At 46.9% G+C, this 24,753-nt stretch overlaps 1 protein-coding gene across 11 annotated transcripts in view; it reads left to right on the plus strand.

Moving 5' to 3' along the window:
* The window catches only part of Npas2 (neuronal PAS domain protein 2), a 178,812-nt gene that overhangs the window by 128,045 nt on the left and 26,014 nt on the right, over positions 1-24,753 (plus strand). For 10 of the 11 annotated variants that reach the window (XR_010054596.1, XR_010054597.1, XM_039083584.2 and 7 more), the window contains 10 exons: positions 435-548; positions 10,504-10,622; positions 11,339-11,421; positions 12,132-12,238; positions 14,335-14,482; positions 16,908-16,992; positions 19,528-19,669; positions 20,247-20,356; positions 21,642-21,743; positions 23,786-23,932. Coding sequence is in view for 9 of the 11 variants with exons in the window: in XM_039083584.2 (XP_038939512.1) it covers positions 435-548; positions 10,504-10,622; positions 11,339-11,421; positions 12,132-12,238; positions 14,335-14,482; positions 16,908-16,992; positions 19,528-19,669; positions 20,247-20,356; positions 21,642-21,743; positions 23,786-23,932 (1,157 nt within the window). In the remaining 2 variants the exon portion in view is untranslated. Of the gene's footprint in view, positions 1-434; positions 549-7,245; positions 8,151-10,503; positions 10,623-11,338; positions 11,422-12,131; positions 12,239-14,334; positions 14,483-16,907; positions 16,993-19,527; positions 19,670-20,246; positions 20,357-21,641; positions 21,744-23,785; positions 23,933-24,753 lie in introns of those variants that run through there. The other variant, XM_039083587.2, reaches the window with a different exon arrangement.

Raw genomic sequence — 24,753 nt, forward strand, 5'->3', positions numbered from 1 at the left:
TAGCAAAGACGCTCACATTTGCTCAAGCTTCAGTCCATTTCCATGTATAATTGGTCCCGTCCTACATCTGATTCTCCTTCAAAGCAAAGCAGAAAAAAAAAAAAAGATTAAATTAAAGAGAGCGGCTGTATGCGAGCAGCTTTATTTTAGTACGCCATGTGAAAACAACCGGAACTAATGGATGCCGACACGACCAACCACAGACATCTGTGAGCAGATTGACTAATTGGGTCCAACTATAGGCTACGGAATATGGATGAGCTACAGAGAGAGCGGCCTGGAGCTGCAAGGGTTAGGAGCCAGGTCTAACAGTCTGTCGTAGGGAGAGAACCACGCAGGCCACGCGTGGAGTAAATCATACAAGCGCAACTTGTTTAGTGTGGAGGCTGCGTAACCTTCCTCTCCCTTTCTCTCTCCTCCCTCTAACGGCCCAGCTGACAACGATTTAGAGTTTTATTGTCATCTTCTGAGAGGCAGCTTGAACCCAAAGGAATTTCCAACTTACGAATACATAAAATTTGTAGGAAATTTTCGCTCTTACAACAATGGTAAGCTTTAATCCTCTCATTTCTTTCAATGGTGTCTTTTATCATGCAAGCATGCGCTGGAAGTCTTAAGGATTATTTCATGTCTGCGTTTGGATTTTCCCTGTTTCCGGGGCCAACAGAGTGTGCGTGTGTTTGTTTGCGTGTGTGTGTGTGTGTGTGTGTGTGTGTGTGTGTTCACTAGTGTCCTCTCACATTCAAGAATGCATCTTGTGCCACTGTGCACACGCACCCCCGAACTGTATGAAACCCATCTGTTTTCAAGCTAGTGGGATGATCCTGTACACTGAGAAATAGTTTACAGTTAATAAAGAACAGGCTTGGCCTGCAGACTCTGCCACAGACCTGTGCTGTAACACCCAGATATGCCCCCCTCTGTGCCCCCTACATGTTTGTCTCTCCTGTACAGTCTACTGCAAGCCTGATTTGACAGGTCAAGCTCACTGGTCTTCACTCGATACAGCCCCTGTGCACACTTAGTAAGGAGGCTGTTTTACCAAGAGCCAGGAATCTGCATTGGAGAAATTATCACACAGAAGTCAGTTTGATTTTCAGAAACTGCCAAGATGACTAGTTGCCCAACCTCTAACTGCAGAGACTTGAACTCTGACCTATTCTTAAACACCCATTCTTACTTGTGACCCATGGTGAACAGGAATGCAGCTCTAATGCCAGAAATTTCAAAGCCAGGTTCCTTCTGGGCCAGGCACTGAAAGGCCTGTTTCCTTATTTGCCGTGGCCCTCAAACTCCACACAAAACAGAAAAGCTAATACTTTATAAAACAGAAAAAAAAAAAAGCAGAAGGTGTTGATGGGGACTGGGGGAGGAGAGAAAGGGAGGGAATGATATCAGGAGAAAGCAGAGTGGGATGCTGAGCTGCAGAGAGGAGGAGAGCCTGCGGGAGGTACAGGGAACAAGAGAACAGCTCGAACTTCTGCCTCGTTCTTCCTCACTACTGTTTGACTCAGGACCCACCTGGAGCTGTTAACCCCAGCCAGATTAATCCTAGGTTTTAATGGAGCAAGCCAATGTCAGAGCACCACATCCTAGTGCTGAGGCTAACTGGGATTTTTTCTTTCCTTCCTTGGCTGCATGGTATTTGAATAAACACACACGCTTCGTTTAAAAGGCTTTGAGGAGATGCTAAGTAGAGTGAACCTGCCAGAGTGATTTTCAGGCCCTTGTCCAGGGATTTTGCCTGGACAGTAGCCTCCATGGCTGACTTGGCCCTTCAGAGAACCAGTCCATCCAGGAATCCATGTGGCTTTGACCATGGGGCATAGGGGAGGGGCCCCTAAGTCTAAATGAAGCCAAGGCCTGACCATGTCTGATCTGGCTGACCTGAAAGGCTTGGTCAAACTTCATGAGACAAAGTTAAGGAGCCCCATTGCACAGAAGTAAGTGGTAGGCAGCAGGCTGCCTGACTGAAGAAGTTGACATCTGGTAGGAAAGCCAACACCATGCCAACCCCAGAACAGCTAGATGGGGCAGCTTGTTAAAATGTAAATTCTTAGGCCTGGTTCAAAGATGCTAGTTCAAAGGACCCAAGGCCCAGGACCATGCAGTTAGAAAGGCCTGGGAGGGATTCCACCTGTAGGAGTCTCAAGTTTCGAGAGTTCATTATCTTATCATTTCCTAGAGATTAATAGTGCTCCTTCCAGTCAGCTTTATTGTTGACTATAAGGGGCTATTCAAGGTGGGCTTAAAATGTGCTTAAACCTAACTATTGTAGGATCCAGTCACCTCACTTCTTAGGACACACCCAAAGGAACGACCGCAGGGATTGAAGAGGAACTTGAGCACATTCGCGAGCCCATCCAAAAGTTAGAAGCAGCCCCATTGTTCTTCAGTGGGTGAGCAGATTCAAAGTGTGTAGTATCCTTACAGCGGGTTGTCACAGTCTGTAAAAGGTGGGGGGGGGGGGAATTCTGCCATTCGCTCCACAAAGGAGAGCTTTGAGAAGGATTATGCTAAGTACAATAAACCTGCCATCAAAGGGCAAACATTGTGTGGGTCCACTCAGATGAGGCCCCTATTATAACTACATTCATAAGGATAAAGTGAAGGCTGTCTGTCACGGGCTGGGGGAGGGACCAGTGGGGAGTTGCTGAGTGGGTATCAGTTTCCATTTGGTAAGACAGAGATCTAGAGATGGATGGCGTGTTAGTGTACAGATGTGCTTGGCACTACTTCAGCGTCTATTTCAATGCAGTTGGGGACCGGAATGTATCTCAACAGCATGTTTGGCTCCCGACACGAAAAAGAGAAAAGGTTAGGTGGTAAACTATACTAAACGGTGCTTTATATACAATATCCGAAACATGTGGGAACGTTGGCCTTAACGCCAGCTGCTTCAACCACAGAATATCCTAAGTGGCCATAGGCACAGAGGGAAAGACGCCCTGGTTCTCAGACTGAGAACTAGGCGACTGCTGCACCCAGTCAGCAGTGCGCATGCTCAGTTCAAAGAACAACCTGTGATTGGCTGGTGAGCAGTAGTCCTGTGTCCCCCCCACACCCACACACACACACAAACACACATCCCAGTGAACTTGTATTTCTCTGACTAAAAAGCTTTCAGAGAGCCCTTTAAATCATCCCATTATATATCACATCTTAGAAGGCTTGAAGGACGTGGGCAGGCTTCATTCTTACCTGAGTTGTGGTTTTTAATTTTAAATTTTATTTATTTATTTATTTTATATAGCAAGGCATTATTGTCACTACAAGCTGAGACAGTGTTGGCTTGCTTGAAAGAATGTGTGGAAGTCATGCGTGACTTTTTTTTAACTGTATTTTTTTTTTTAACTGTTGCTGCTGTAAACAGGAAGCCCCAAAGCAGGAATGTTGTAATCAAGAACATAGCCTCCCTCTAAAGCATCTTATATGCATTGAAGTTAGAAAGGCAAGATCCAGACAAGATTCCCCAAGTGTGCTTGATGACTAGGCCTGAATGCAAAAGACCAGAAGTGACATGCATAGGTGACTACGGTTAGCCGAGAGGCATAATTCTAATGTCCCTTTCCACCACAGCAGTGTAACTAGAGATAACCTTGATGTACTGCTCATTTAAAGCTCTAGAAGAGAGGACCTTAAGTATTCTCTCACCGCAAAGAAATGATCAGTGTTTGAGGAGGTACGAACACTGGTTTGAACATTGCACAACGTACGTGAAACAGCACCCGCTCCCTCCCTATATATAACTGAGAGGTGTCAACCTAAAAAGTAAGGGCTAGGATATAGGTCGGTGATGGAGTGCTCCGGCAGCATGCACTGGGCCCGGGGATTCCTTCTGAGCATGCGCAGACCCTCCCCACCTCACCCCCCACGGGAGGATAATGCTAAGTCAGTGAGAGCTTTTGGAGACCCTCAGGGTTTGTACATGAGGATCCAGTCTGCTTTCTCGTTGATTCTGAATAACACTTTGAGATTTCCCCAGCCTCCTGACCTTTGCCACGGGGATGGGATGGAAGCAGTAGGGAAGCAGAGAGAGAGAGAGAGAGAGAGAGAGAGAGAGAGAGAGAGAGAGAGAGGGAGGAATACCTTTGTCCTTGCTGCTGAGGTGATGCTTTCTTTTTTTTTTCTTTTTTTTTCTTTTTTTTTCTTTTTTTTTTCTTTTTTTTTTTTTTTTTTTTTTTTTTTTTTGCTTCTTTTTTTCAGAGCTGGGGACCGAACCCAGGGCCTTGCGCTTGCTAGGCAAGCGCTCTACCACTGAGCTAAATCCCCAACCCTGAAGTGATGCTTTCTCGTGGGAGTTAAACACCAGCAGTTTACCAAAGACTTGAGCAAAATGGAATTTCCCCTCTCCTTAATGTTTGCACATGGTGGTCACTCCTTAGGAGAGGTGGCCATTGGTCCCCAGGAAGAAGATATAAAACACAGCACTTCTTTATGCCATGTGTTTTTAACATGTGAAGAAATGTGTGCTGGGAAATGGGACAAGGGATTAGTCATTTTAGAAAGGTTTCTGACCTGTCTGGCAAGGGCTCCTGAAGGAATCAGACTGGGCTAGGTGAGCATATGTTCCCCACCACCACCAAGGACCCTGGCTGGCCAAGAGCAGTGAGGTGGTCGCTCTCCAGAGCAGCCCTGTCTTCCTCTGCTCTGCGCGTCGATCATTTCCAGAGCATCACTGGAATAAAAAGACTATGTCTGTCATGTAACAGATGTCTTCTACAAAGAGAGGTGAGGAGAGATTCTTCCTTTGGACAAACACACTGCCCCATATTTTCACTCTTCTAATTGAATGCGTGATCAGGAAGATCGTCTTAAGCTCCAGGTACCCAGCGCACCACATCCACTTCCCCTCTGCTATATGAGCAGGAAGACAACAGCTAGAGAAGCATCCAGAACACGATGAACGTCTTTGCTTTAAGAGGCCCAAAAGGAGTGGGTTCTACTCCTGATAGCTCGCTCACGGGTTCTACTCCTGACAGGTCGTTTCACAGCAAGAAGAAAGCCGTCCATTATTGGGTCCTCCCACAGACTTGGATTTAAATGTGCATCCGGCTGAAATCCAAAACACAGAGTTTCAAAAGTCACTGGTCCGGTTCCAAATAGGTCACCCTCAGCAAACATTCCTCCCTGGGCTTTCCAGAAACCACACACCAGAGTATAAAAGTTTCCTTGCCCTCATTTTACCTAGTTGCCTCTAACCACAGCTCCAGACTGAAGCGTTGGCAGAAGCTGAGGCCTTTCAGTTTCTAACCCTTGGATCTGTGTGTTCCTTGGGATCTCTGTAGGTTGCCTGGCCTTTGAGGTTGTTGCCTTTGTATTCTGTTTCTCCCTGGTGCTAATTAACGATGTCTTGGTATGAGAGATCAAGACACAGGCAGGCATACCAGAGCTCCCTGAATACAGAGGCAGGGGGTTGGAAACCTCTTATACGGAAGTGTCCGGTGTGAGCATCACTGGCCTCTCAGAGCTAGAAGCAAAGCTCGTCCTCTACTCAGCCAGGCAGCAGCAAGTCCTCCCTCAGTGGTGGTCAGCTCTCAGATTAGACAGCAGCGAGGTTCAGATGGTGGTGAATAAGAAGCTATTGCCCAAGACCGTGGTCCCACACCATCATCTCAGGTCCATATTACGATGGACCTGGAAGGAACAGGCACACATTTATCAACTACATCTTTCTGCTCACTCCCACCTGGGGGCTGAGAAACTTCATGTGCAAGGTGGTCTACAATTTGAACAGAAAGCATGTCAAAAAATATCCAGACAGGATGAGGGCCGCAAGAGGAAGCTCACCTTCCTCAGCGTATGAAGAACTTACCCCTTTCCCACACTAACCCTCAAGAAGGAAGTCTTAACTCCATTGCCAAAGTCCCCTGGCCCCTTGAAAATCTCCATGAATGCCAGGAAGTAGAAAGGATTTAAGTAAGACATACAGTTTCCCTTCAGAGCGATTTTTTTTTTCAGTTCAGCCAACTGCCAACCTAGCTCCTCATGGAAGTCTTATGTTACTTGTCTTTCCGCTAAGCAACCTGGCAGAAATAAGAAAAGAGCCAAGCATTATGTGAGCCATGTAGGCGGTGCTCGGGCTAGGATGTGGCAGAGCAAGCATGCGGCTGTCTCCCAAGAACGTTGATATCTGGCTGTTCAGAACTTACCCAATAAAGCGCGCTGCAAAGAAGAAAACATGGGGTCTGGAATCACTCAGCACTTCATGAGTGGGAGACGGCGCCCCATGCATGAATGGACTAGAAAGTATTTTCCTCTCCGTGGCTCCAAACCATACGTGTGTCGTTTACCTGTCAAACTTAGGGGGTTGAGAACTTCCTCCTGCTGAGCAAATCTCATCACTGACTGCTAAGCCACAACTTCCTAGCTGTCCATCATTTGTTTCAAGAAACGCCTGCTAGAAAGCTAGCTCTTACATCCTGCGTGGACTGGTCGTGTGCTTTCTTACAGACTTCCCAAAGAGCAAAATCAGCAGCTCCTCCGAGGAGTGTTTAGCTGAGATGACTGAGCTGCTAGCCGAGTGGAACACAGTCGGGATCTTTCTCCTCCTTCCCTCCATTCCTAAACCCCATGAGATAAGTTCCCCACCGCCTGAGATCCCCAAGCCGCATGTCCAATATAACTTACCTTGTGTCCTTATCTTAACTAATAGATAACTATCTTAGCAAAGCTAAGCTGGAGAACCTTTGGACCAAACATTTAAGTCTGAAGACCCAAGGCCACGTCACCCTGCACCTCACCAGGCAGGGGCCCCTGTTAGACACTCCCACTGTTTGTCAACCCTTGATGGTAAAAGAGCATGGAATTCCCAGCCACTGTCTTGCCCAGACCACCTTTGGAGAAGTGTTCACCCTTCAGTAGGTAGGGTAGTGAGCTAGCCTGAATGCCAGTGACTTCCAGAACCCTCCGACAGTGGCAGAGGGGGGAACTGTAAAGGACAATCGACCGTAGGGTCCCAGTTACTGGCAAAGACCAGAATGTTCCTTCTTGAACTGAGCCCTAAGCTCAGGTTGGGTGTGGAACAGAAGCCCTCCCTGAGGGCGTCATCCATAAGACCCGAGGACCTGCTGGGTGTAGGACCCTTGTGCAGCCCTGGAGATGGAGAGCAAGACCTTGCTCCGTGTGGAAACGGCTTGCTTCCCCAGCCTCTGGCAAGGATAGCATTGATTTTGAATAAGCAGCCTCTAGAAGGAAAATGGGGGGGTGGGGGGCGCGAGGGAAAGGGAGATATTCCTCTATACCATGAGCACGGCCGAGCAGAGAAAACAGGGCTAGGCTGACAGGTTGGTGGCAAATCCTTCCGAGACGTGAGGAAGCCAGTTGTATAATTAGATGTGTTCTTCCAATTATTTAAATTGAAATAGGTAATTGAATCCTTAATTAAAGGGCTTTAAACTACCTCGAGATCTGAAGTGCCAAAGAGTTATTTTCTAAGCGCTAAATATGACTGGGAAGGCCCAGGGTGCAGCGTGCGCATGCGTGTTGCCTCTGGAACATGCGAGAGTCCCACCCTTCAAGTAAGAAGTCATTTCACACTTCACCAGCCGTGTAGAAGGGAGCTTCCTCTCCTTGCTTCCTCTTCAAGGTCTTCCTCTTGACCTCTAACCCCTCTTTGCCTCTATTAAAGCATTCACCCTGATTTTTCTATCACCATGGATCAGGTCCGCAGATGCCTCAGGCTTTGGGTGGGCCAAACTTGTTTGGAAAAGCAGACACTCAGTTTGGGGCCCAGGTTCAGGCTACCAGTAATGTCCCTTGGCAAGGATTGACCAGGGTAGGGGTGAGGGTCAGATTTTCACCTTTGAAGCCTTCGAAGTTATAAAAGTGCAGATAAAACTGTTGGAAGGTAGCCAGGACAAGTGGAAAGTCTGCAAAATCCCACTGAACAACCACCACGCCAGTCTCCGCCGCTCTTGAGCAAGCCTTAGGTGGGGGTTTCCCACTTCCCCTTCTGCTCCCTTTCCACAGGAAATCAGGGAGAAGGCCCTTGCTGGCAGCACGTGGGCTCAGCAGCCAAGGGGTGGCTCAAACCAGGTGCATCAGTAGAGGGTGAAGAAGGACCCCTCCTTCTTAAGTCCCTAGCGGGTCCTTGGAAATTTGCCTCCGAGGTCTCAGTATTCCGAAAAGCGTCAAGAGAATTTTATGAGGTAATTATCCAGCAGGGTAATGTCTCTTCGATTCGAGCAGAGAGTATTTCACATCTGGGAAATTTTTAATGTCTTTTTTTTATTGCACAGATGTTCACGTCTGCAGACCTTCCCTTTTGTGGGATTGTTTTCCTTGCCCTTGATAAATCTCTTGGCTCGCCCCACACAATGAGCTTACAACAGTCTCGGGCGGGCCAGCTCACAACAGCTGTGAACCCTCTCGAGATCACTATTTGCCACTTCATTCCCCTCGTGTTCGTGTTTGGACACGTTTATTAGTATTTATGTGAGTGAATTCGGGGAACGTGTTTGGTAAGGTGAATTTATTCAAGTTAGTGGAGAGCAGACCACATTATAGAATCATTTACAAACCTATAAATATAGAAAACCAAAAAAAAAAAAAAGTGATTGGAAAGCTAAACTATAATCCTGCAGATTTCATTTTAAATGCCTTGGGTTTTCCGATGGCCCATATGCTTTTGGTTAAATTGGAAAGCATAATAATACCGAAATCTGGGAGTACAGAAAGCACAGGTTGAATGGTCTCCGTCGCTGTCCACTGGGTGGGGGGGTGTTCCCAGGCCCTCAGACATGCCGAGAGCCATGGCTGGTTGGGTCCCTTGTGTAAAACGGTGTGGTATTTCCATAGCACCCACACACCCCATATATTTTAAATTATCTCTAGTTTACTTACAGTGCCTAGCACAATGTAAATGCTACGTTTTTACTGAATTCCTTAGGAGACTATGATGTTGAAAAGGGGTGTGTGTGTGTGTGTGTGTGTGTGTGTGTGTGTGTGTGTTCAATAAATATCTAGTGGCTTCTTTCAGATGTTTTCAAATATATGGGATCATAGTTGGTCTATTTTGCAGATTCAGAAGTCTCAGTTGTAAAGAGCCAACTGTAACCAGTCATAATTTTTAAAGAAAAGGTTGTATGGTCCTCTGTTCTGGAGATCCTTGGCCCTGGCTTATGGTTAGCTAGTGGAGCTCTGGAAAGTACCCATGCCTAAATTATGTGATCTGGACAGGGCCCAAGTAGCCAAACCAGAGGTTCTAGAGGAGCCAGCCAGACGTTGGAATTTGCGGATTCTGTGGATTCGCCAACTTGGTTATTTTCATATTTAACTGGGTTCTTTCTTTGCCAAATTCAGTCAAGATAATAGATTTTTTTTTCCTGGCCCAGAATGTCACTTAGTTCTCCACAGTCACCCTGAAGAAAGGTCTGGTCGCCTCCAGGAAGGGACTCCACTGATGCCGAGTGGTACCTTTCGGGCGCTCTGGGAGCCCAGTGTAAACACATTGGTGGCCATGAATTTAAACCCAAGCCCTTTAGCCCCTGAGAACCTAGGCTCAGACAAAGACCAGTAGGGCACTCACTCCGTTAGCTTCCCTCTGAGTGATTTTTTTCAGGCCTCAGTTTCCCCAGAGTTGCTTAATACGTGGCTGGGAAAGAGACAGCATGGATAAAAGGCAGACCCCCCAGGAGCCAAGAAAGGCCCACTAAGTGCCACCTCTCAGAGGTTCGACCACCTCCCGGCAGCGCCAAACTGGAAACTGAGGCTTTACCACACAGGTATTTGTAGGGCATCCAAGTTCCAAGCCATAACTACCTACATCCCACAGATACCGCCTCAGAGGCCCAGCCAGCACTTCTCTCATCCCAGACTCCCTGAGATGAGGTTTGAGACAGAGAGATCACATCATGCTTGAGAAGACATCGGGTTTTTTTTCCTCATGGGAAAAAAAACTGTAATGGAAACAGTCGGACCGTGAAATTTACCCTTAGAACATCAGCAGAGGCAAACTGTCTAGACCCCCCCCCCCATAGACCGGCAGTTCTCAACCTGTGTCAAACAACCCTTTCACAAGGATTGCACAAAAGATCTCCTGCATATCAGATATTTGCGTTACAACTCATAACAGCAGCAAGATTACAGTTATGAAGTAACGATGAAATAATTTTATGGTTCAGGGGACACCACAACATGAAGAACTGTATGAAAGGGTCGGCAGCATTCCAAAGGTTAGAACCACTGCTGTAGAAGGAGGCCCTGCGTTATAGAGCAGTTCCCCAACACAAGAAGGAAATCTCAAAGAGCTTGTAGAAGAGAAGGTATGGTGGCTACTGCCATGGACCAGATTCCCAGGTCAGCCTCTAGAAAGATGGCCTAAAACAAGTGCCTCTGTTTCCTTGTCTGTGCCGTGAGAATAACAGGCGTACCTTGATCATAGGGTTGTTGTAAAAACAGAGCAAGTTAGGATACAAAAATACCCAAAAGTAGGAAGTGTCGGGTAAGGGTTAGCTAGTGTCACAAAGCAGGGCTAACCTGTGTGTGTCTTCCTCCTCTCAGTGCCTAGCCCCTCCTGTAATGGCTTTGACAACACCCTTTCAAGACCCTGCCGCGTGCCCCTGGGGAAGGAGGTCTGCTTCATCGCCACGGTGCGCCTGGCAACACCACAGTTCTTAAAGGCAAGTCCCTGACAGTGATGTCATGGGGGACCTAGACCACCGATGTCACCTTGGAAGGGAATAAAACTGCAGTGAAGTTAGTTTTTAAAATTAGTTTAAGAAACTCTAAATGTCTAGTTTCTGTGCCTGCCCCCGTGGCCCCATCCCCAGCCCAGGGGTCCTGCGGGTTATTTGGTTTGAAGGAAGCACCCATTGCTGATAGGTCCACGGAGAGGTTGGTGGCTAACTGCAGGCTTCGAGTGGTTGCACTACCGCTATGCACAGAGTAGGTGTGACTCAGACTGTGAGTCAAAAAAAAAAAAAAAAACCCACAAACCAAAAAACAGAGCATTGATTGTATTTCCCTTTTGTGGTCCCAACTCACATCACTGGTACAAATGTGGAGGGAATTAAATTAGTAATTCAGATTCAGATGAAAAGCCATCTCCACATGCTTTCCACGATTCCAGATAACCGGAAGGGGGGAGGGGCGGGGCACTGTTTGGCTCCTAGGTCCTTTCCCCAATTTGTGAAAAGAATTGAGGATGAGCTAATAGGGAAATTAGCTGCACGTGATTGGTGCAGCACTATTTGGAGACTGTCTCAGAACAATTTTAACTTGTTACCCATCGCTCATTCGTTCCTTATGAACCAACCTAGGGTGAGCATCTGGCACCCCAGCAATGTTCTGCCTTTTGTTCCTTCTTCCTCCTCCTCCTCCTCCTTTTCCAACACAGGAAATGTGTGTAGCTGACGAACCTTTAGAGGAATTCACTTCGAGGCATAGCTTGGAATGGAAATTTTTATTTCTGGATCACAGGTTTGTGAGAAGAAAAACATATTTGAGTTGGGTCCTCTTCAAGTGTTGTTTGCATGAGCCAGGCTCCGCTTGGGAGAATAAAGTCCAGCCTGGTCCATGACAGGGAAGGCCTCCTTGGCAGTACAAACCCTTGTTCCCAGCTGAGGGGAAGGTCGATACCCTGACATCCTTGTGCCTGCCCCACTTGTGGTCAGGTCCCGTGTTCATAGTGATGCCTTAGTCCCAAGATGCCTTTGGGATGGTCCCAATTTAGGCAGTTTCTATTTCCCAATTGGAAAAAAAAAAGTGGGGAGAGAAATTCTCTTAATTTCCTTCACTGCCCTTTGATCCTTAAGCCCAATTTTTCAACTTTCCTCCACAGCATCGTTCCCAGCTGATGAACAAGCAACCACCCTTCCCCACCCTTTAATTTGGGGCATTGGGCTGGATCAGTCTCCAGCTGTTTTAAATTCTTCAGTTCTAGACGTTCTTATTACCACCCGGGCCAGGTTATCCGAAGGAATAAAGTGCCTAGATGCTGAAACAAATGGTTTCTTTATAAACGCAGGCTCTCTGGCCCTAACTGTTGTTACATTGTTACATTGCTGTTTCTCTGCCCCCCCCCCCGTTCTTGATAAATGAGGCCTCCGTGGAAACAACTAAGCAAGCCAACTGAGTGTTACAACCAGCTTGTGAGTTGTGCGTGAAGAGTTCCCCGTGTCTCCCCGCAGAGCCCCTCCAATCATAGGATACCTGCCCTTTGAAGTACTTGGCACGTCAGGCTATGACTACTACCACATTGATGACCTGGAGCTCCTGGCCAGGTGCCACCAGCACTGTAAGTACCACTCACCAGCCCAACCAGGAGCTTTGTTTTTGCTTCTCAAGAGCCCAACGGCAGGATTCTGTGCCTCTGGGAGCCTGCTTGCCAGGGTGGCTCAGGCATGGTGTCCCATGCAGTAATTGTAAGGGGCTAATGGGATTCTTTCCTACACTGAGCCCTATGGCTCCAACTTGGAATTGATATTGCCCAAATCCCCAGCAACATCCCATGATCATCCAGAAAGTCATGCTTATTAATCCTAATAAAAAAATTAAGGTGGGGCTAGACTTTCTTTTAGGCTGTAGAATGCACTTGAAAGACAAAATACCAAATGCCCTGCCTGTTCTTGAGTCACCAGTCAGACATTGGCGGCTGACTACAAGGCTAAGGTTCATCTCCTGTCCTCCTCAAATATAACATTCTCCAGGTAGTGGCTTTGTAGCTTGAGTTTCCCGGTAAAAGTTCTTTTGGACATTCACTCAAAAGATGCTCTTAACTGCAGCCAGCATCTATCTCATGGCTGCCCTCTAGGGCAGAGTCCAGTACAGAAGGGGTATGTGGAGATTCTTGAGGGGATCAGAGGGCCCCTCCAGCGCTGAAGGAAAAGTCGGAGAAGGCTCTGTGCCACAGAAGAGGGAAGCACTCTGGGAAGCATTTAGGGTCCGCCCCATGCCCTGGGAAAGCAAGAATTACAAGCTTTTCCAGTTCTCATTCACAAGAAGAAACAACCACTCGGAGGCATATTTTCGGCACCAGTGCTCAGCTTTGAGTAAAAACAGTTTCCATAATTTCGATTCTGATAAATGGTCCATGGGCAATGGTCTTCAGTAGATGCCTTACCTTTAGGAGCTGTTTGGACTTTCTTCTCTGTGCTGTCCCTGTTGACGGAGGAGCATGCTGGAACTGCAGCTAAGATCTATTAGGATGTAAAGTTCACCTTAACCTTCACCCCTTCTCATAACATTCTCAAAATGTAGCTTAGGCCAGCCGCATAAGCACCAGATTAGCTACGGCTGTAGACTCTCGAGCTCCCACCATCAGGGATCAGGGAGGGGAAAATCCATTTTCACAGCCCCTCCAACTCGGTTGGTATGCACATTCAGATATGAGAAGCATGTCTGCTTTAAACCTCTGGCTGCCTCTGACGCTGCTAGCACAGAAGATGTGCTTGCTTTGTAGAGTGCACACGTCCATTCTGCGAGCCCTCCCTGCTCAGAACTGCATTTTTGAGGCCATGGTTCCCTTTGCTAGCTCCACTTCCCTAGGTAAGATTCCTCACCACTGTTTTTATTACAAGATGCTAAATTGCGAGCACTGCGGTAATAAAATCCAAATTGGTCTTCTTCCTCGGATCCATAATTCATCTTTCTGCCTCACGTGAGCTAATAAACCACTAGCATGCATTCTGTCCTGGATAACCAGCCCTCACCCCCCAAGGAGCCATCTGCAGACAAAACTCCAAGGCCTCTGGGCAGTTGTGCAGCTGCAGGGAAGACCTAGACTGTAGGCGTCCATGCCAGACTCTGTTCTAAAAGCGGTGTAGGCTGAGACTCAACTGTGGATGACAGTTGGAGAGTCTGTCCATCGGTAGCTAGTCATCAGGTCTATTTTGGCTCCACTTCTCCCAGCGTCTGGATGCTCTCTCCTCTGCTCAGCTCTTGAAGTTCCAAAGGCATCATACCTCCAGCAGGAAGATGAGTCCCAAGAAACCAGGGCTTCCTTTTATTTAAGCCTACAGCTGGAGGAAAAAATCTATCCTAGTGTGCCATTTTGTGAAGAAGAACTCTTTAAGCCTCTGCATTTGGTAACAGACGGATTGCCGTATTCAGAGTCCTTCTGTTTGACTGAGTATGACTAAGTCAAAGCACTTGCCTAATAAGCATGAGAGGCCCCAAACTCAACCCCTAGGACCCCACAACCCCCAAGAGTATCAGATAGCATGTTAACCGTCACTTGAAGTACAATGCGACCAGAAAAATAAGCAATATTTGTGCTGCCTCCTGCAACGTCTAGATCTTAGTCAAAAGTCTTGGGAGAAAAGTAACTACTTGGGGGAAAGTGACTACTTTTACATTAGCGCACGTTACATAGTCTGCTGTTTCTCATCCTAGTGATGCAGTTTGGCAAAGGGAAGTCGTGTTGTTACCGGTTTCTAACCAAAGGACAGCAGTGGATTTGGTTGCAAACCCACTACTACATCACCTACCACCAGTGGAACTCCAAGCCCGAGTTCATCGTGTGCACACACTCGGTGGTCAGGTACTGAGCAGCCTGGGCCTCTGGGAGGTGCCTGGGAGGGTGGACAAGGCTCCCCCCAGGCCTAGGGAAGGGCCAGGGACCACCTTAAGTATGCCCTGTATGAGAGGAGAGACTCTGTCTGGCATCTGCAGCAAGCTGGATAGACAGAACTCAGTCCCTGCCCAGGTACACACCCACTCTCCTCCAGGCCTGGGACTTCCTTGAGCTTTCAGTCAAGGCCCTTTGAAAGCTGCCAGGATATTACTTACTAAGTTCCTGCTTCGGTGACCTACTTACATATTTTTCCCTCATCCCTATCCAACCCCCAGCTTTTCCTTGTTGCTGTTTTTGAGAGGAAAATTAAAATGTTGCCACCAAATAACTCAAACGCATACTTCTTTTTTTTTTCTTTAAGTCTTAAAAAAAACCATGCTGGCAACTAGGTAACATTAAGAGAACAGCTGGGCTGCCTCTAGGAAACTGGTCCCTAGCAGCCTTAGGGAGCCCACAGTTCAGGGCAGATAAGCAGAGAGTCAAAGGATAATAATATATCCAGCATAGCATAGATGTAACTGGGTGGGTTCCCAACCCTAAGAGGTGAAGGGAAGTGGTCATTCTCCCTCCATTCCCAGCACAGAAACACCAAGAAAACAAGTTGGTCAGAGGCTGGTTTAGAAGACAGACTTTGTGCCCAGCAAAGTGGCATGCTCCTATTATTCTAGCATGAGGAAACTGAGTCAGGAGGATATCAAGTTTGAGGCCAACCTGGGCTAAAGGTTGGACCTTGTCTCTGAAAAAAATTCTAATAAAATAATAAATATCCCACCCCTCTATCAAGTGGATTTTACATCTATATATGGCTAATAACTGATGGACAATATTTTAAATTATTTTCATATTAAAGATATACAAGCACTTTTTTCTTCTCACTGTTCATAAAGAGTACAGTATACCAGCTATGTGCAAAGCATTTACATTGCACTGTGTGTTAGGAGAAAACTATCAACAGTGTGAGTCTGCAAGAGGGCAATGTGTAAATGCTGCCCCATTTTATGTTAGGGACCTGAGCATCTACAGAGAGATGATATATATGTGTGTGTGCATGTGTATGTGCATATATATGTATCTGTATATGTGTATATACAGATATATGTATATATGTATAATGTGTATATGTATATGTGTATGTATGTGTATATGCATATATGTATATTTGTATGTGTGCATATGTGTATATGCTATATGTGTATATGTTTGTGTGTATGTGTGTACACATATATGTATGCATATGTGTATACATGTGTATGTGTATATGTATATATATGTATATGTATTTGTGTATATATGTATATGTGTATATGCTTATATGTATACATATATGTATATGTGTGTATGTGTATGTGTGTATGTGTATATGTGTATGTGTATATGTGTATGTGTATATATGTATGTGTATGTATGTGTATATGTATTTGTGTATATATGTATATGTGTATATGGTTATATGTATACATATATGTATACATGTGTATGTGTATATATGTATGTGTATGTGTGCATTGTGTATATGTGTGTACATGTATGTATATGTGTATGTTACATATACATATATGTGTGACACATATGAAGATGGGCACACACCTGTGCACATGTATGTGCATTAGTATGAGGAGAATAGGGAAGCACTGACCTTTCTCAGCCATTGATCTTATTTTATCACAGAATGCGTCCATGCTCAGACTCACTCTTGTACTCCCAACCCATTCTCTTGGACTTCCTCAGCCAGTGACCTGCGGCTTTGTGGCCACTCACCCATTGCCTCTCAGGCTATGTCTTTTCCAGTGGACTTCTCAGTCCCTAGGAAAGGGTGCATGACACCCTGCTCTCTCCTCCACCTCCCCAGTCATAGGAAGAAGCTAGGTCTAGGAGAGCATGGAAAATAAACAGTAAATAATAAGGGATCAGACACCCTAGTGTCTCATCCCAGTCCCCTCCTAATCCTGCAGCTCCACCACGGAGTTATCTACAGTGAACAAAAAGGGTCCCTAGATTCAGCAGTGGCCTGGAACTGGCTAGGTTTGTCTCTTTATAGATACGTCCATATATACTGTTCATAATGAACAAGTTTGAAGCACAGTTTTTAATTCTCTACAAGTGGAAGCTTATCAACAAATAAACTATATATCCTAAAAGCTACTGTATCTGGAGATTTTGGGCAATGAAGGGGCAGAGAACAACAGGGAGAGAAATAGAAGCAGCCCAGAAATGGAAATATCTGGAATATACTATTAGAATCTTCGTGAGGCAGTTAGGCAGGAACGAAACTTGATCCTCTGAGCAGGTGACAGGTGGGCTTCTTTGTGCCACACATTCTACGAGTAGGTTTTGTGTAGGGAGCCCCATGTGTCCCAGTGAGCCTCCACGGTGGTGTCTCTCTTCTGAACAGTTACGCAGATGTCCGAGTGGAAAGGAGACAGGAGCTGGCTCTGGAAGATCCACCCACAGAAGCCATGCACCCCTCTGCACTGAAGGTGAGTCCATCTCTGCCCAGAGGGAGAGGCTAAGCACTGGTACCTCTCATGGGTTTTTCTGACAGATACCAGGCTGGCTAGAATGGGTTCATCTCTACTAGGCTCACTGGAGACTCACAGCTCTCCCGATGGCTTGTGGGTGTCTGCTCATTTAGCTTCCACCATGGTCCTGTGAGGAGGGTACTGTGTGCTCTCTTCCCTCCCTCTGAGGAGCATGGAAGCATGGGTACCCAAGCACAGGCCTGTAAGACGCTGGCTCAGAAACAGCCTCTGGATTCGAGGAATGGCTTGACGATTTCCCAGCCTTCCAGTGATGGCTGTAAAAAGCCACAGGTGAAGTGCTGGAGAGGAACCCCATCCCCCACTAGAGTGTGGGACAGTCCTCTCTTCGACTGAGCTTTGCTATATTGCTTCCAAGTATTAGCCTGCTCCTCCTGAGCTTGCTGGCTTTGATTTTGCCTTGTGGTGCCAGGAGGGCACTCCATGTTTCCGACTCAGTGTCACAAGATTTTAGTTAATAGCCACAGTGGCATCAGAATGCCAATGTAAAGACGATCCTTCTGTCCACCAATCCCATCCCCTCCTTCCTTCCCCTACCTAGAGTTCCCTGCTCCCATCTGTCCAGACTTTTCCTCACACAGTGTCAAGGAACAGTGAAGGTCAGAGCCTCAGGCCTCAAAGGCCATTTATCCAGCAAGCAAAAACATTAGAAGATGGAGTACAAGAAAGCTAAGAGCATCCTGGGCTAAGAAACTGAGCCCCTGTTCTTTCAGGAGAGCAAACGCTGCCCATCAATCTATGAAATGAGGATTTCTTTTCCTCAATTGTGGGGTATGTTGAAAGGTAGGCGAATGCTTGGAAGCAGAGCCATTTAAGTTCTAGGGTGTCCAGCAATCTAGATTTCGGGATCTGCCCAAAGGCTTTGCAGCAGCCTGACAGCCTGTCTGATCAATAACAATAACCTGTCATCCTGTGGATGAAATTGGGAGGAAGGAGAAATCTCCTTCGAAGATCAGAGAGCCTCGTCTGCAGAGACTCACCTGACCTCTGTGAGCCTTCCCCCCACATCCTCACCTGGCGGGCTGCCACCGCTTAGGGGAGTGTCTGCTCCCACATCACACTCCACATATCAGGTCAGAGAATGGAATTCTGCTAGCGTTAGACAGGTTGTTAGACACGCCATACATCAAACACAGAGCAGTGTAATATATACCCAATGGCCAATCAGAAATTCATCTCTCGGGTTTCTGTGTGAAAAGGTTAACAACTTCCTTTGAAGTGAAACCTCTATGATGTTGCTTCTCACTCTGTGGTGATCTTGTTTGGGGGACATGTAATGTTCTGCTGACTGACATGTCTGTGAAATGCAGATTCCATTGTTAGAGATGATATTCCGTGCTAGCAATGTCTGTGAAAGCCCCTCAGTGTGCACACTCACTCCTGGGGCTGCTTCCTCTGCTGAGCAGGAACATGCAACTCACTGTGGGATGGTGCAGTGACCCTTGAACCAGCCTCTTCTAAGGAGATTGTCACTAAGCAAATGACATTTCCCACCACACATACAGGCACACCCTGCTATTCTGTTTGACAGAAAGGATTGTAGGTCAAATATCAGTCACCTCAGTCCTCTCTACAAGTGCACATGTGCACACACACACAAGCATATACACACACACACATACACAAGTGTACACACACACACACACACACACACACACACACACACACACCATGGTAGCAACAGAATCCAAAAGTCAGGACGACACTTGGGCTCACATATGTGAAGCTGAATCCCAAGTCAGTGGTCATTACTTGGTGGTCTTCAGCTTAAAAAGTAATATCATAACCTATTTGCATACACTGTGATTCTTGAGCCAGAAAGGTTTGGAGCCTGTCCACCAAAGCTGCTCTTTCTCCTGTCATATCTTGTTTGGAGTAGACATGACTCGGAAGTCAGGACCAGTCAAGAGTCAGATATCAAACGATGAGAGACCGCAGGCTCTTTACCCATGCAGAGAGCAAGTGTGAGACGCAGTACAGGAAGAGCCTTGGGATGGCCCCGTGGTGTGTATCTCATTGGCCTTGTTATTGAGCCAGCGCTGATCATGGCCTTACTGCGTTCTGATCTCTCATTTCAGATAACCAAAACTCTGGGCAATGAGATAACTGTTTTGAGAAACAAACAGAATGCAACAGTCAGTGGTGGGAAGAATATAAAAAATCAAAATAAAAAGAGAGAGAAGGGGCAGATAAATGTGGTTTGTAAGACATAAGCCTCTCAGTGATGTTACAGCACACAAGTATCTACTCTACCCAAATGTATTTAGAATAGATAGAGCATTTCTCCCAATTTCTTCAAATTCTTCTACATACCCAAACTAAAGTCACAATCTTCTTTCATTCATGGAATCTTAATGCTGAGGGAGGGGTGTGTGTGTGTGTGTGTGTGTGTGTGTGTGTGTGTGTGTGTGTGTGTGCTCACATGCAGACGTGTATGTATGTGTGTGTGTTCATGTGCACATATGTGTGTTTCAGGAAAAGGACTCAAGCCTAGAGCCTCAGCCGCACTTTAATGCACTTGACATGGGTGCCTCAGGTCTTACCAGCAGTCCTTCGCCATCAGCATCCTCGAGGAGTTCCCACAAGTCCTCACACACAGCCATGTCAGAACCCACCTGTGAGTACCCTGCCTGGATGGGTAAGGATGGGGGCCATCAGCCCAGGGACACAGAGTCACACAAAGTCCAAGACTGAGTTGGGTCAGGCCACCTGTACCCAGAATGCACAGGGTGTAAAACAAAACCAAAACATCATGGCCAAAAAAGCAACTGGGGAGGAGAGGATTTGCTTCCTATTACAGTTGTAGTGTGTCGTCCAGGGAAGTCAGGGCAGGAACTCAAAGCAATCTGGTGGGAATATTTTCTCCAGCGTTGTTCCCTCTTCTAAAGTGACTCTAGCCTGTAAAGTCAACACAAGAGCTAGCCAGCACACTGTTCCCTGTCTGTGTCCTCAGCATTAGGAAGTGGGCGACACTCAGGATAGGTGAGGTGTTTGATCAGGGTGGTGGTCGGACCAAATGATAGAAACGGAGCATCAGGGTGACTTGCATGCCCCCTGCCTGCTTCCTGGTTGAGCGTTCACTGTTTGGCTTAACCTGCGTAAGAGATCTCAACCTCAGGCCTTTGTCCTTTCTTTCGCTAAGGTAGGTGGGAAGTATTTGTGAGTCAGAAAAACCATCTCTTGTTTTCTTCCAGCCACTCCAACCAAGCTGATGGCTGAGAACAGCACCACAGCTTTGCCAAGATCAGCCACCCTACCCCAGGAGTTACCAGTGCAGGGGCTCAGCCAGGCAGCCACAATGCCAGTATGTGTGGGATCCCCATCTTCTCGGCAGGGACAGGGAGGGGGGCTCCTGCCTTGTGATGTGGGCTGACTGAACCATGGGAATGCACTGAGTCTTTCCAGGGAATGGGTTTTACTTGGGGATAGAGGGGACCATATGATGGGCAGGAAGAGTGGGTATTGCAGGCAGGGGTCATGAAGTCTCGACATTTGCTTAGCAACTAATTTTAGACATTTTACCACAAGATGAGCATGGATGTGTACTTACAGAATACAAAATTGAAGTGATTTTTAAGACTAGAACTTGGTGCTTCAGTCATGAGGGTTTGTGTCTCCTGAGCCTCTGGGTGCCCTACTGCTTAAATCTCATTCCACATTTGGCTGCGAAGATGGGTGTCAGGCTACCGATGTGGATGTATGTCAAACCTCTCCATAACACCATGGAGTGATGGCCCTGTACACGAAGTCATCAACAGACCATATTTTGTCATGGATGGTGGCCTGCTGGGCTTCTGTCTCCTCCAGATGTGCAGGGGACACAGCTTGAAGAAGTCACGTGAGCACCTGGCAGATGAAGCTGCACCTGGGGGTTGGGGATTTAGCTCAGTGGTAGAGCGCTTGCCTAGCAAGCACAAGGCCGTGGGTTCAGTCCCCAGCTCCGAAAAAAAGAAAAAAAAAGAAAAAAGAAGCTGCACCTGGCATTTCTCACAGCACACTTCCCTGCTGCCCCCTCCCCACTTTGCTATCCTGGGTGATGCTTTCTATGCAAAGTGCCTTTTGTAGTCTCCAGGGACTAGGCACCTATGAGGATAACTTCAGAAGAGTCTTCTTATTAATCTCCTGAAAACACTTAACAGCCCGTGAAACTAGCAGGTGTCCTCTCTCTTATTTCTATGAACTGTTTCCCAGCATCCACCCAAGTGATCGGGAAACGCCCAATGACATCATCCTCAGAATGGGTACCTTGGTCCTGAGGATGGAGTCTGTTTAGCATGGGGCAGCAAAAGGGAAAAGGAACTGCCAAGCACAGGCAGACAGCAGTGGCCTTGCCTAACACACACAGTGGTAGGAATCATGCACTCTCAGAGCACCTGAAACGGGCTGAAGAGCCACGTGTATCTTACCCCAGCCACAAGTCTCTCTTAACTACGCGTCTTGCATAGGAATCAATGCAGCCAGGAAACAGAGGTCTTAAACTTTCTGAAAGTCTTCATCCTACGACTTGCAACTGGAACACCCAACCTGCAGAGAGCAGAGCACAGAGCAGCTCAGAAAGTTGTTTAACAAAAGTCCTATTCTCTCCCCAGGCTCCTCTGCTTTCCTCATCATCCTGTGACCTTGCCAAGCAGCTCCTGCCTCAGTCCCTGCCTCAGACGGTCCTGCAGAGTCCACCTGCTCCAGTGACACAGGTAAGTCAGAAGCAGGACAGAGGGACAGATGTCCTCTGAGCTTCTGAATCTTCCCACACTGCTGGGTATTGCACATGTGTGTATCAATTAAGGCCCTAGGTGGGGGATTTTACCGCAAAGTCTACATAAGACATGTAACAATGTATCATCCCTGTCCTCAACAGCCTCTCAGGTCTTCTCCCACTTCCTGTTCTTTGCCCAGTGTCTGACGTTCATCTGCACAGTTATCTTTGTCTATCACTGTATTTGTCAGTATTCCTTTCATTTCATGTTAACTCCAAATTTTAGGAAAGGATCTAGAAGCTATTAATCCATTATTAAAAATATCACGTTCCTTTAAAAAAAAAGAAGAAGAAGAGTGCCTCACAGCTCTGCTGAGTGATTCCTGACTAGTTTCAACAAAACTCTGTGGGTTTCTTGTTTGGGTCAGTTCAGGAGCGAGACACTGGGAATGCAGGGATGCTGGTAGCACGGCCCTCACTTGTAGTTTGCAGAGTCGAAGGGAGAAGCGGGCAGACAACCAGAGAAACCACCCTTGCAGGGCCACTTCCTAGGGGAGGGAGGTACTCCTTGAGTTGGCCCTGAAGAGTGGCTAGGAAATTGGTAGATGAATGGATAATAGAAAAAGAAGACTCAAATGTGCATTTTAGAGGAGAGCCACGTAAGGCCCGCTGGCCTGGCATGGACAAGAGGCTGAGCATTGGGCCATCCACTCTGGTCATGGGGAGGATGGCACAGATTCACTTGTATCCGCTGCTGAGCCCAGAGCTCTGACTTCAGCTCCTCCATGTGCCTTTGGCATTGTCCCAATCTCTGACCCCAAGTGATACCTGGATCCCAGATAGCTGTTCACTAGCAGTACCTCATCTTCTCAATGTTTGGCGCTCTCTCTCTCTCTCTCTCTCTCTCTCTGTGTGTGTGTGTGTGTGTGTGTGTGTGTGTGTATGTGTGTGTGTGTGTGTGTGTGTGCAGAACTGAGATGGCTGATGGGAACATTTTGGAACATATGCCCTCGTAGAAGTGGTCTCTGATGCTTTCCTGGAATAAGAAAGACGTGTGCTAGCATATGCTTCTTGCTAGCGTCTGGCTTGAGCAGTGATACGAAAGCTGTTCATCTGGTCTCCTAATTAAAATAGTCCATCTTTATCCTCATGGGGGAAGGAATCAGAATAGTGGTTTTCCTTCTCAAGTCCTTGAGACACATTTGGTAGAAAATTAGTGATTTGTTTGATCCAATGACACAAGAAATCCCTTTCACTTCTGGGCCTTGTGTCTAAAAAAACAAAACAACAAAACAAAAAACATCATGTTCATAATACCTAGTGGTAAGAAATACTAATTTTTTTCATGTCTTGAAGTTTACTTAATAATAACTGTTCTTGGTCTGTTGTATGGGCTATACCTGATAACAACTGCATTTCTTTAGGATTTATTTTTTGCATGCATGTGTATTCATGTGTCTTTGTGCAACACGTGTATGCAAGCGCCCACAGAGGCCACAGAATATCGGATCTCTTAAAGAGACAGTTGTGAGCCACCACCTAGGTGCTGGGAACTGAACCAGCGTCCTCTGCAAGAGCATCAGGTGCTGTTAGTGCAGAGCCAGCTCTCCAGCCCCACCTACTGTATTCTTTAAGACATTCTCATATAATGGATGCTTCATGTTACCGGGCACTCTCGGCCAGTGTCATTCTTGATGCAAACATCAGGAAGCAACTGTGTCCTTCCCCATATTTCTGTGCTGCTTCAGCCTGAGAGGCAGACAGTGAGCCGGGGGAAGGGGAGGGGTATGAAGACCTTGATAGATCCAGGCCCACTAGGAGAACACCAGGTTCCAATTTAGGGTGACAGAGGGACTTGCTGTCATCATTAGCACAAGGAACACTGGCTAGACACCTTGTCACTTAAGAGCTCAACAGTGGTTTCTCAGAGATCCTGAGAACAGTGGCCAAGGAGTAGGAAAGAGGTATTTAAGACAGATCTGAATGTTGGCAAGGAATCATCCCAGACTGAAATAACTCTTTGATTTGATTTTTTTTAAGTTTTCAGCACAATTTAGCATGTTCCAGACCATAAAAGACCAGTTGGAGCAGAGGACACGGATCCTGCAGGCCAACATTCGGTGGCAGCAGGAAGAGCTTCACAAGATCCAGGAACAACTCTGCCTGGTCCAGGACTCCAACGTCCAGGTAATGTGCCTGCACAGGGTGGCCTCTGTTCTCCTTAGAATCCACTCCTGTCCAGTCAGGATTTTCCCCACAAGTCCCTGTGAACTGCCTCACAGAACCCAGTATGCTTAGGAAGTATGCAGACCCTCCTAGAGACAGATCACATAAAACAAATCCACTCGGTGCCAAGCTTGAAATTCCTACAGTGTCCCTCTTCCTTACCCGCCACTTCCATAGGGACATTTCTGTTTACTGTCCCTCCCAAACTTCCTTTCATGGAACTATCCCTGCTCTGCAACCCAAGGACCCAACAGAGGAAGCTGGGCTGTCAGCTCCCTGCCCCACCCATTGGTAGAACTCAGTGAGAACATTCTATGTCTGACAGCAGTGGGATACACCATGAACCCAGATGCATTTCTTGGATTCTTAAGAGTCACGTGTCTGGGGGTTGGGCTTTTGCCAGGGTCATATTTACTGAATCTATATCAAGGATATGTATGTCACATGGATTCCCCAACCCCTGGAGATTTACTTCAGGACCGTTTGACTTTATGAGTGTATCATTTGTGCCCAGTCTTATGCAGATGTCACTGCAGTCAACCTCAAGTCTGCCCTGAGAGCCCTAAGCATGTGTAGCCACCCTAGGCAAGACAGGGGGAGCAGAAAAGACACCTCAAGAAAATAGCCACAGGACTGTCCCTGCCACTTAACCATCCCCCTCCACATTGACTCCCTGAGCATCCAGTGGCACCTGTGACAGATGCACCATGCTGCAAACTGAGAGCCACTGCATGACGAGACTTACATAGGACAGTTTGGTTTCATTGGGTGACCCCAGAGCC

This window comes from Rattus norvegicus, chromosome 9 (assembly GCF_036323735.1).
Source record: "Rattus norvegicus strain BN/NHsdMcwi chromosome 9, GRCr8, whole genome shotgun sequence".
In the NCBI taxonomy this organism is placed as follows: domain Eukaryota; kingdom Metazoa; phylum Chordata; class Mammalia; order Rodentia; family Muridae; genus Rattus; species Rattus norvegicus.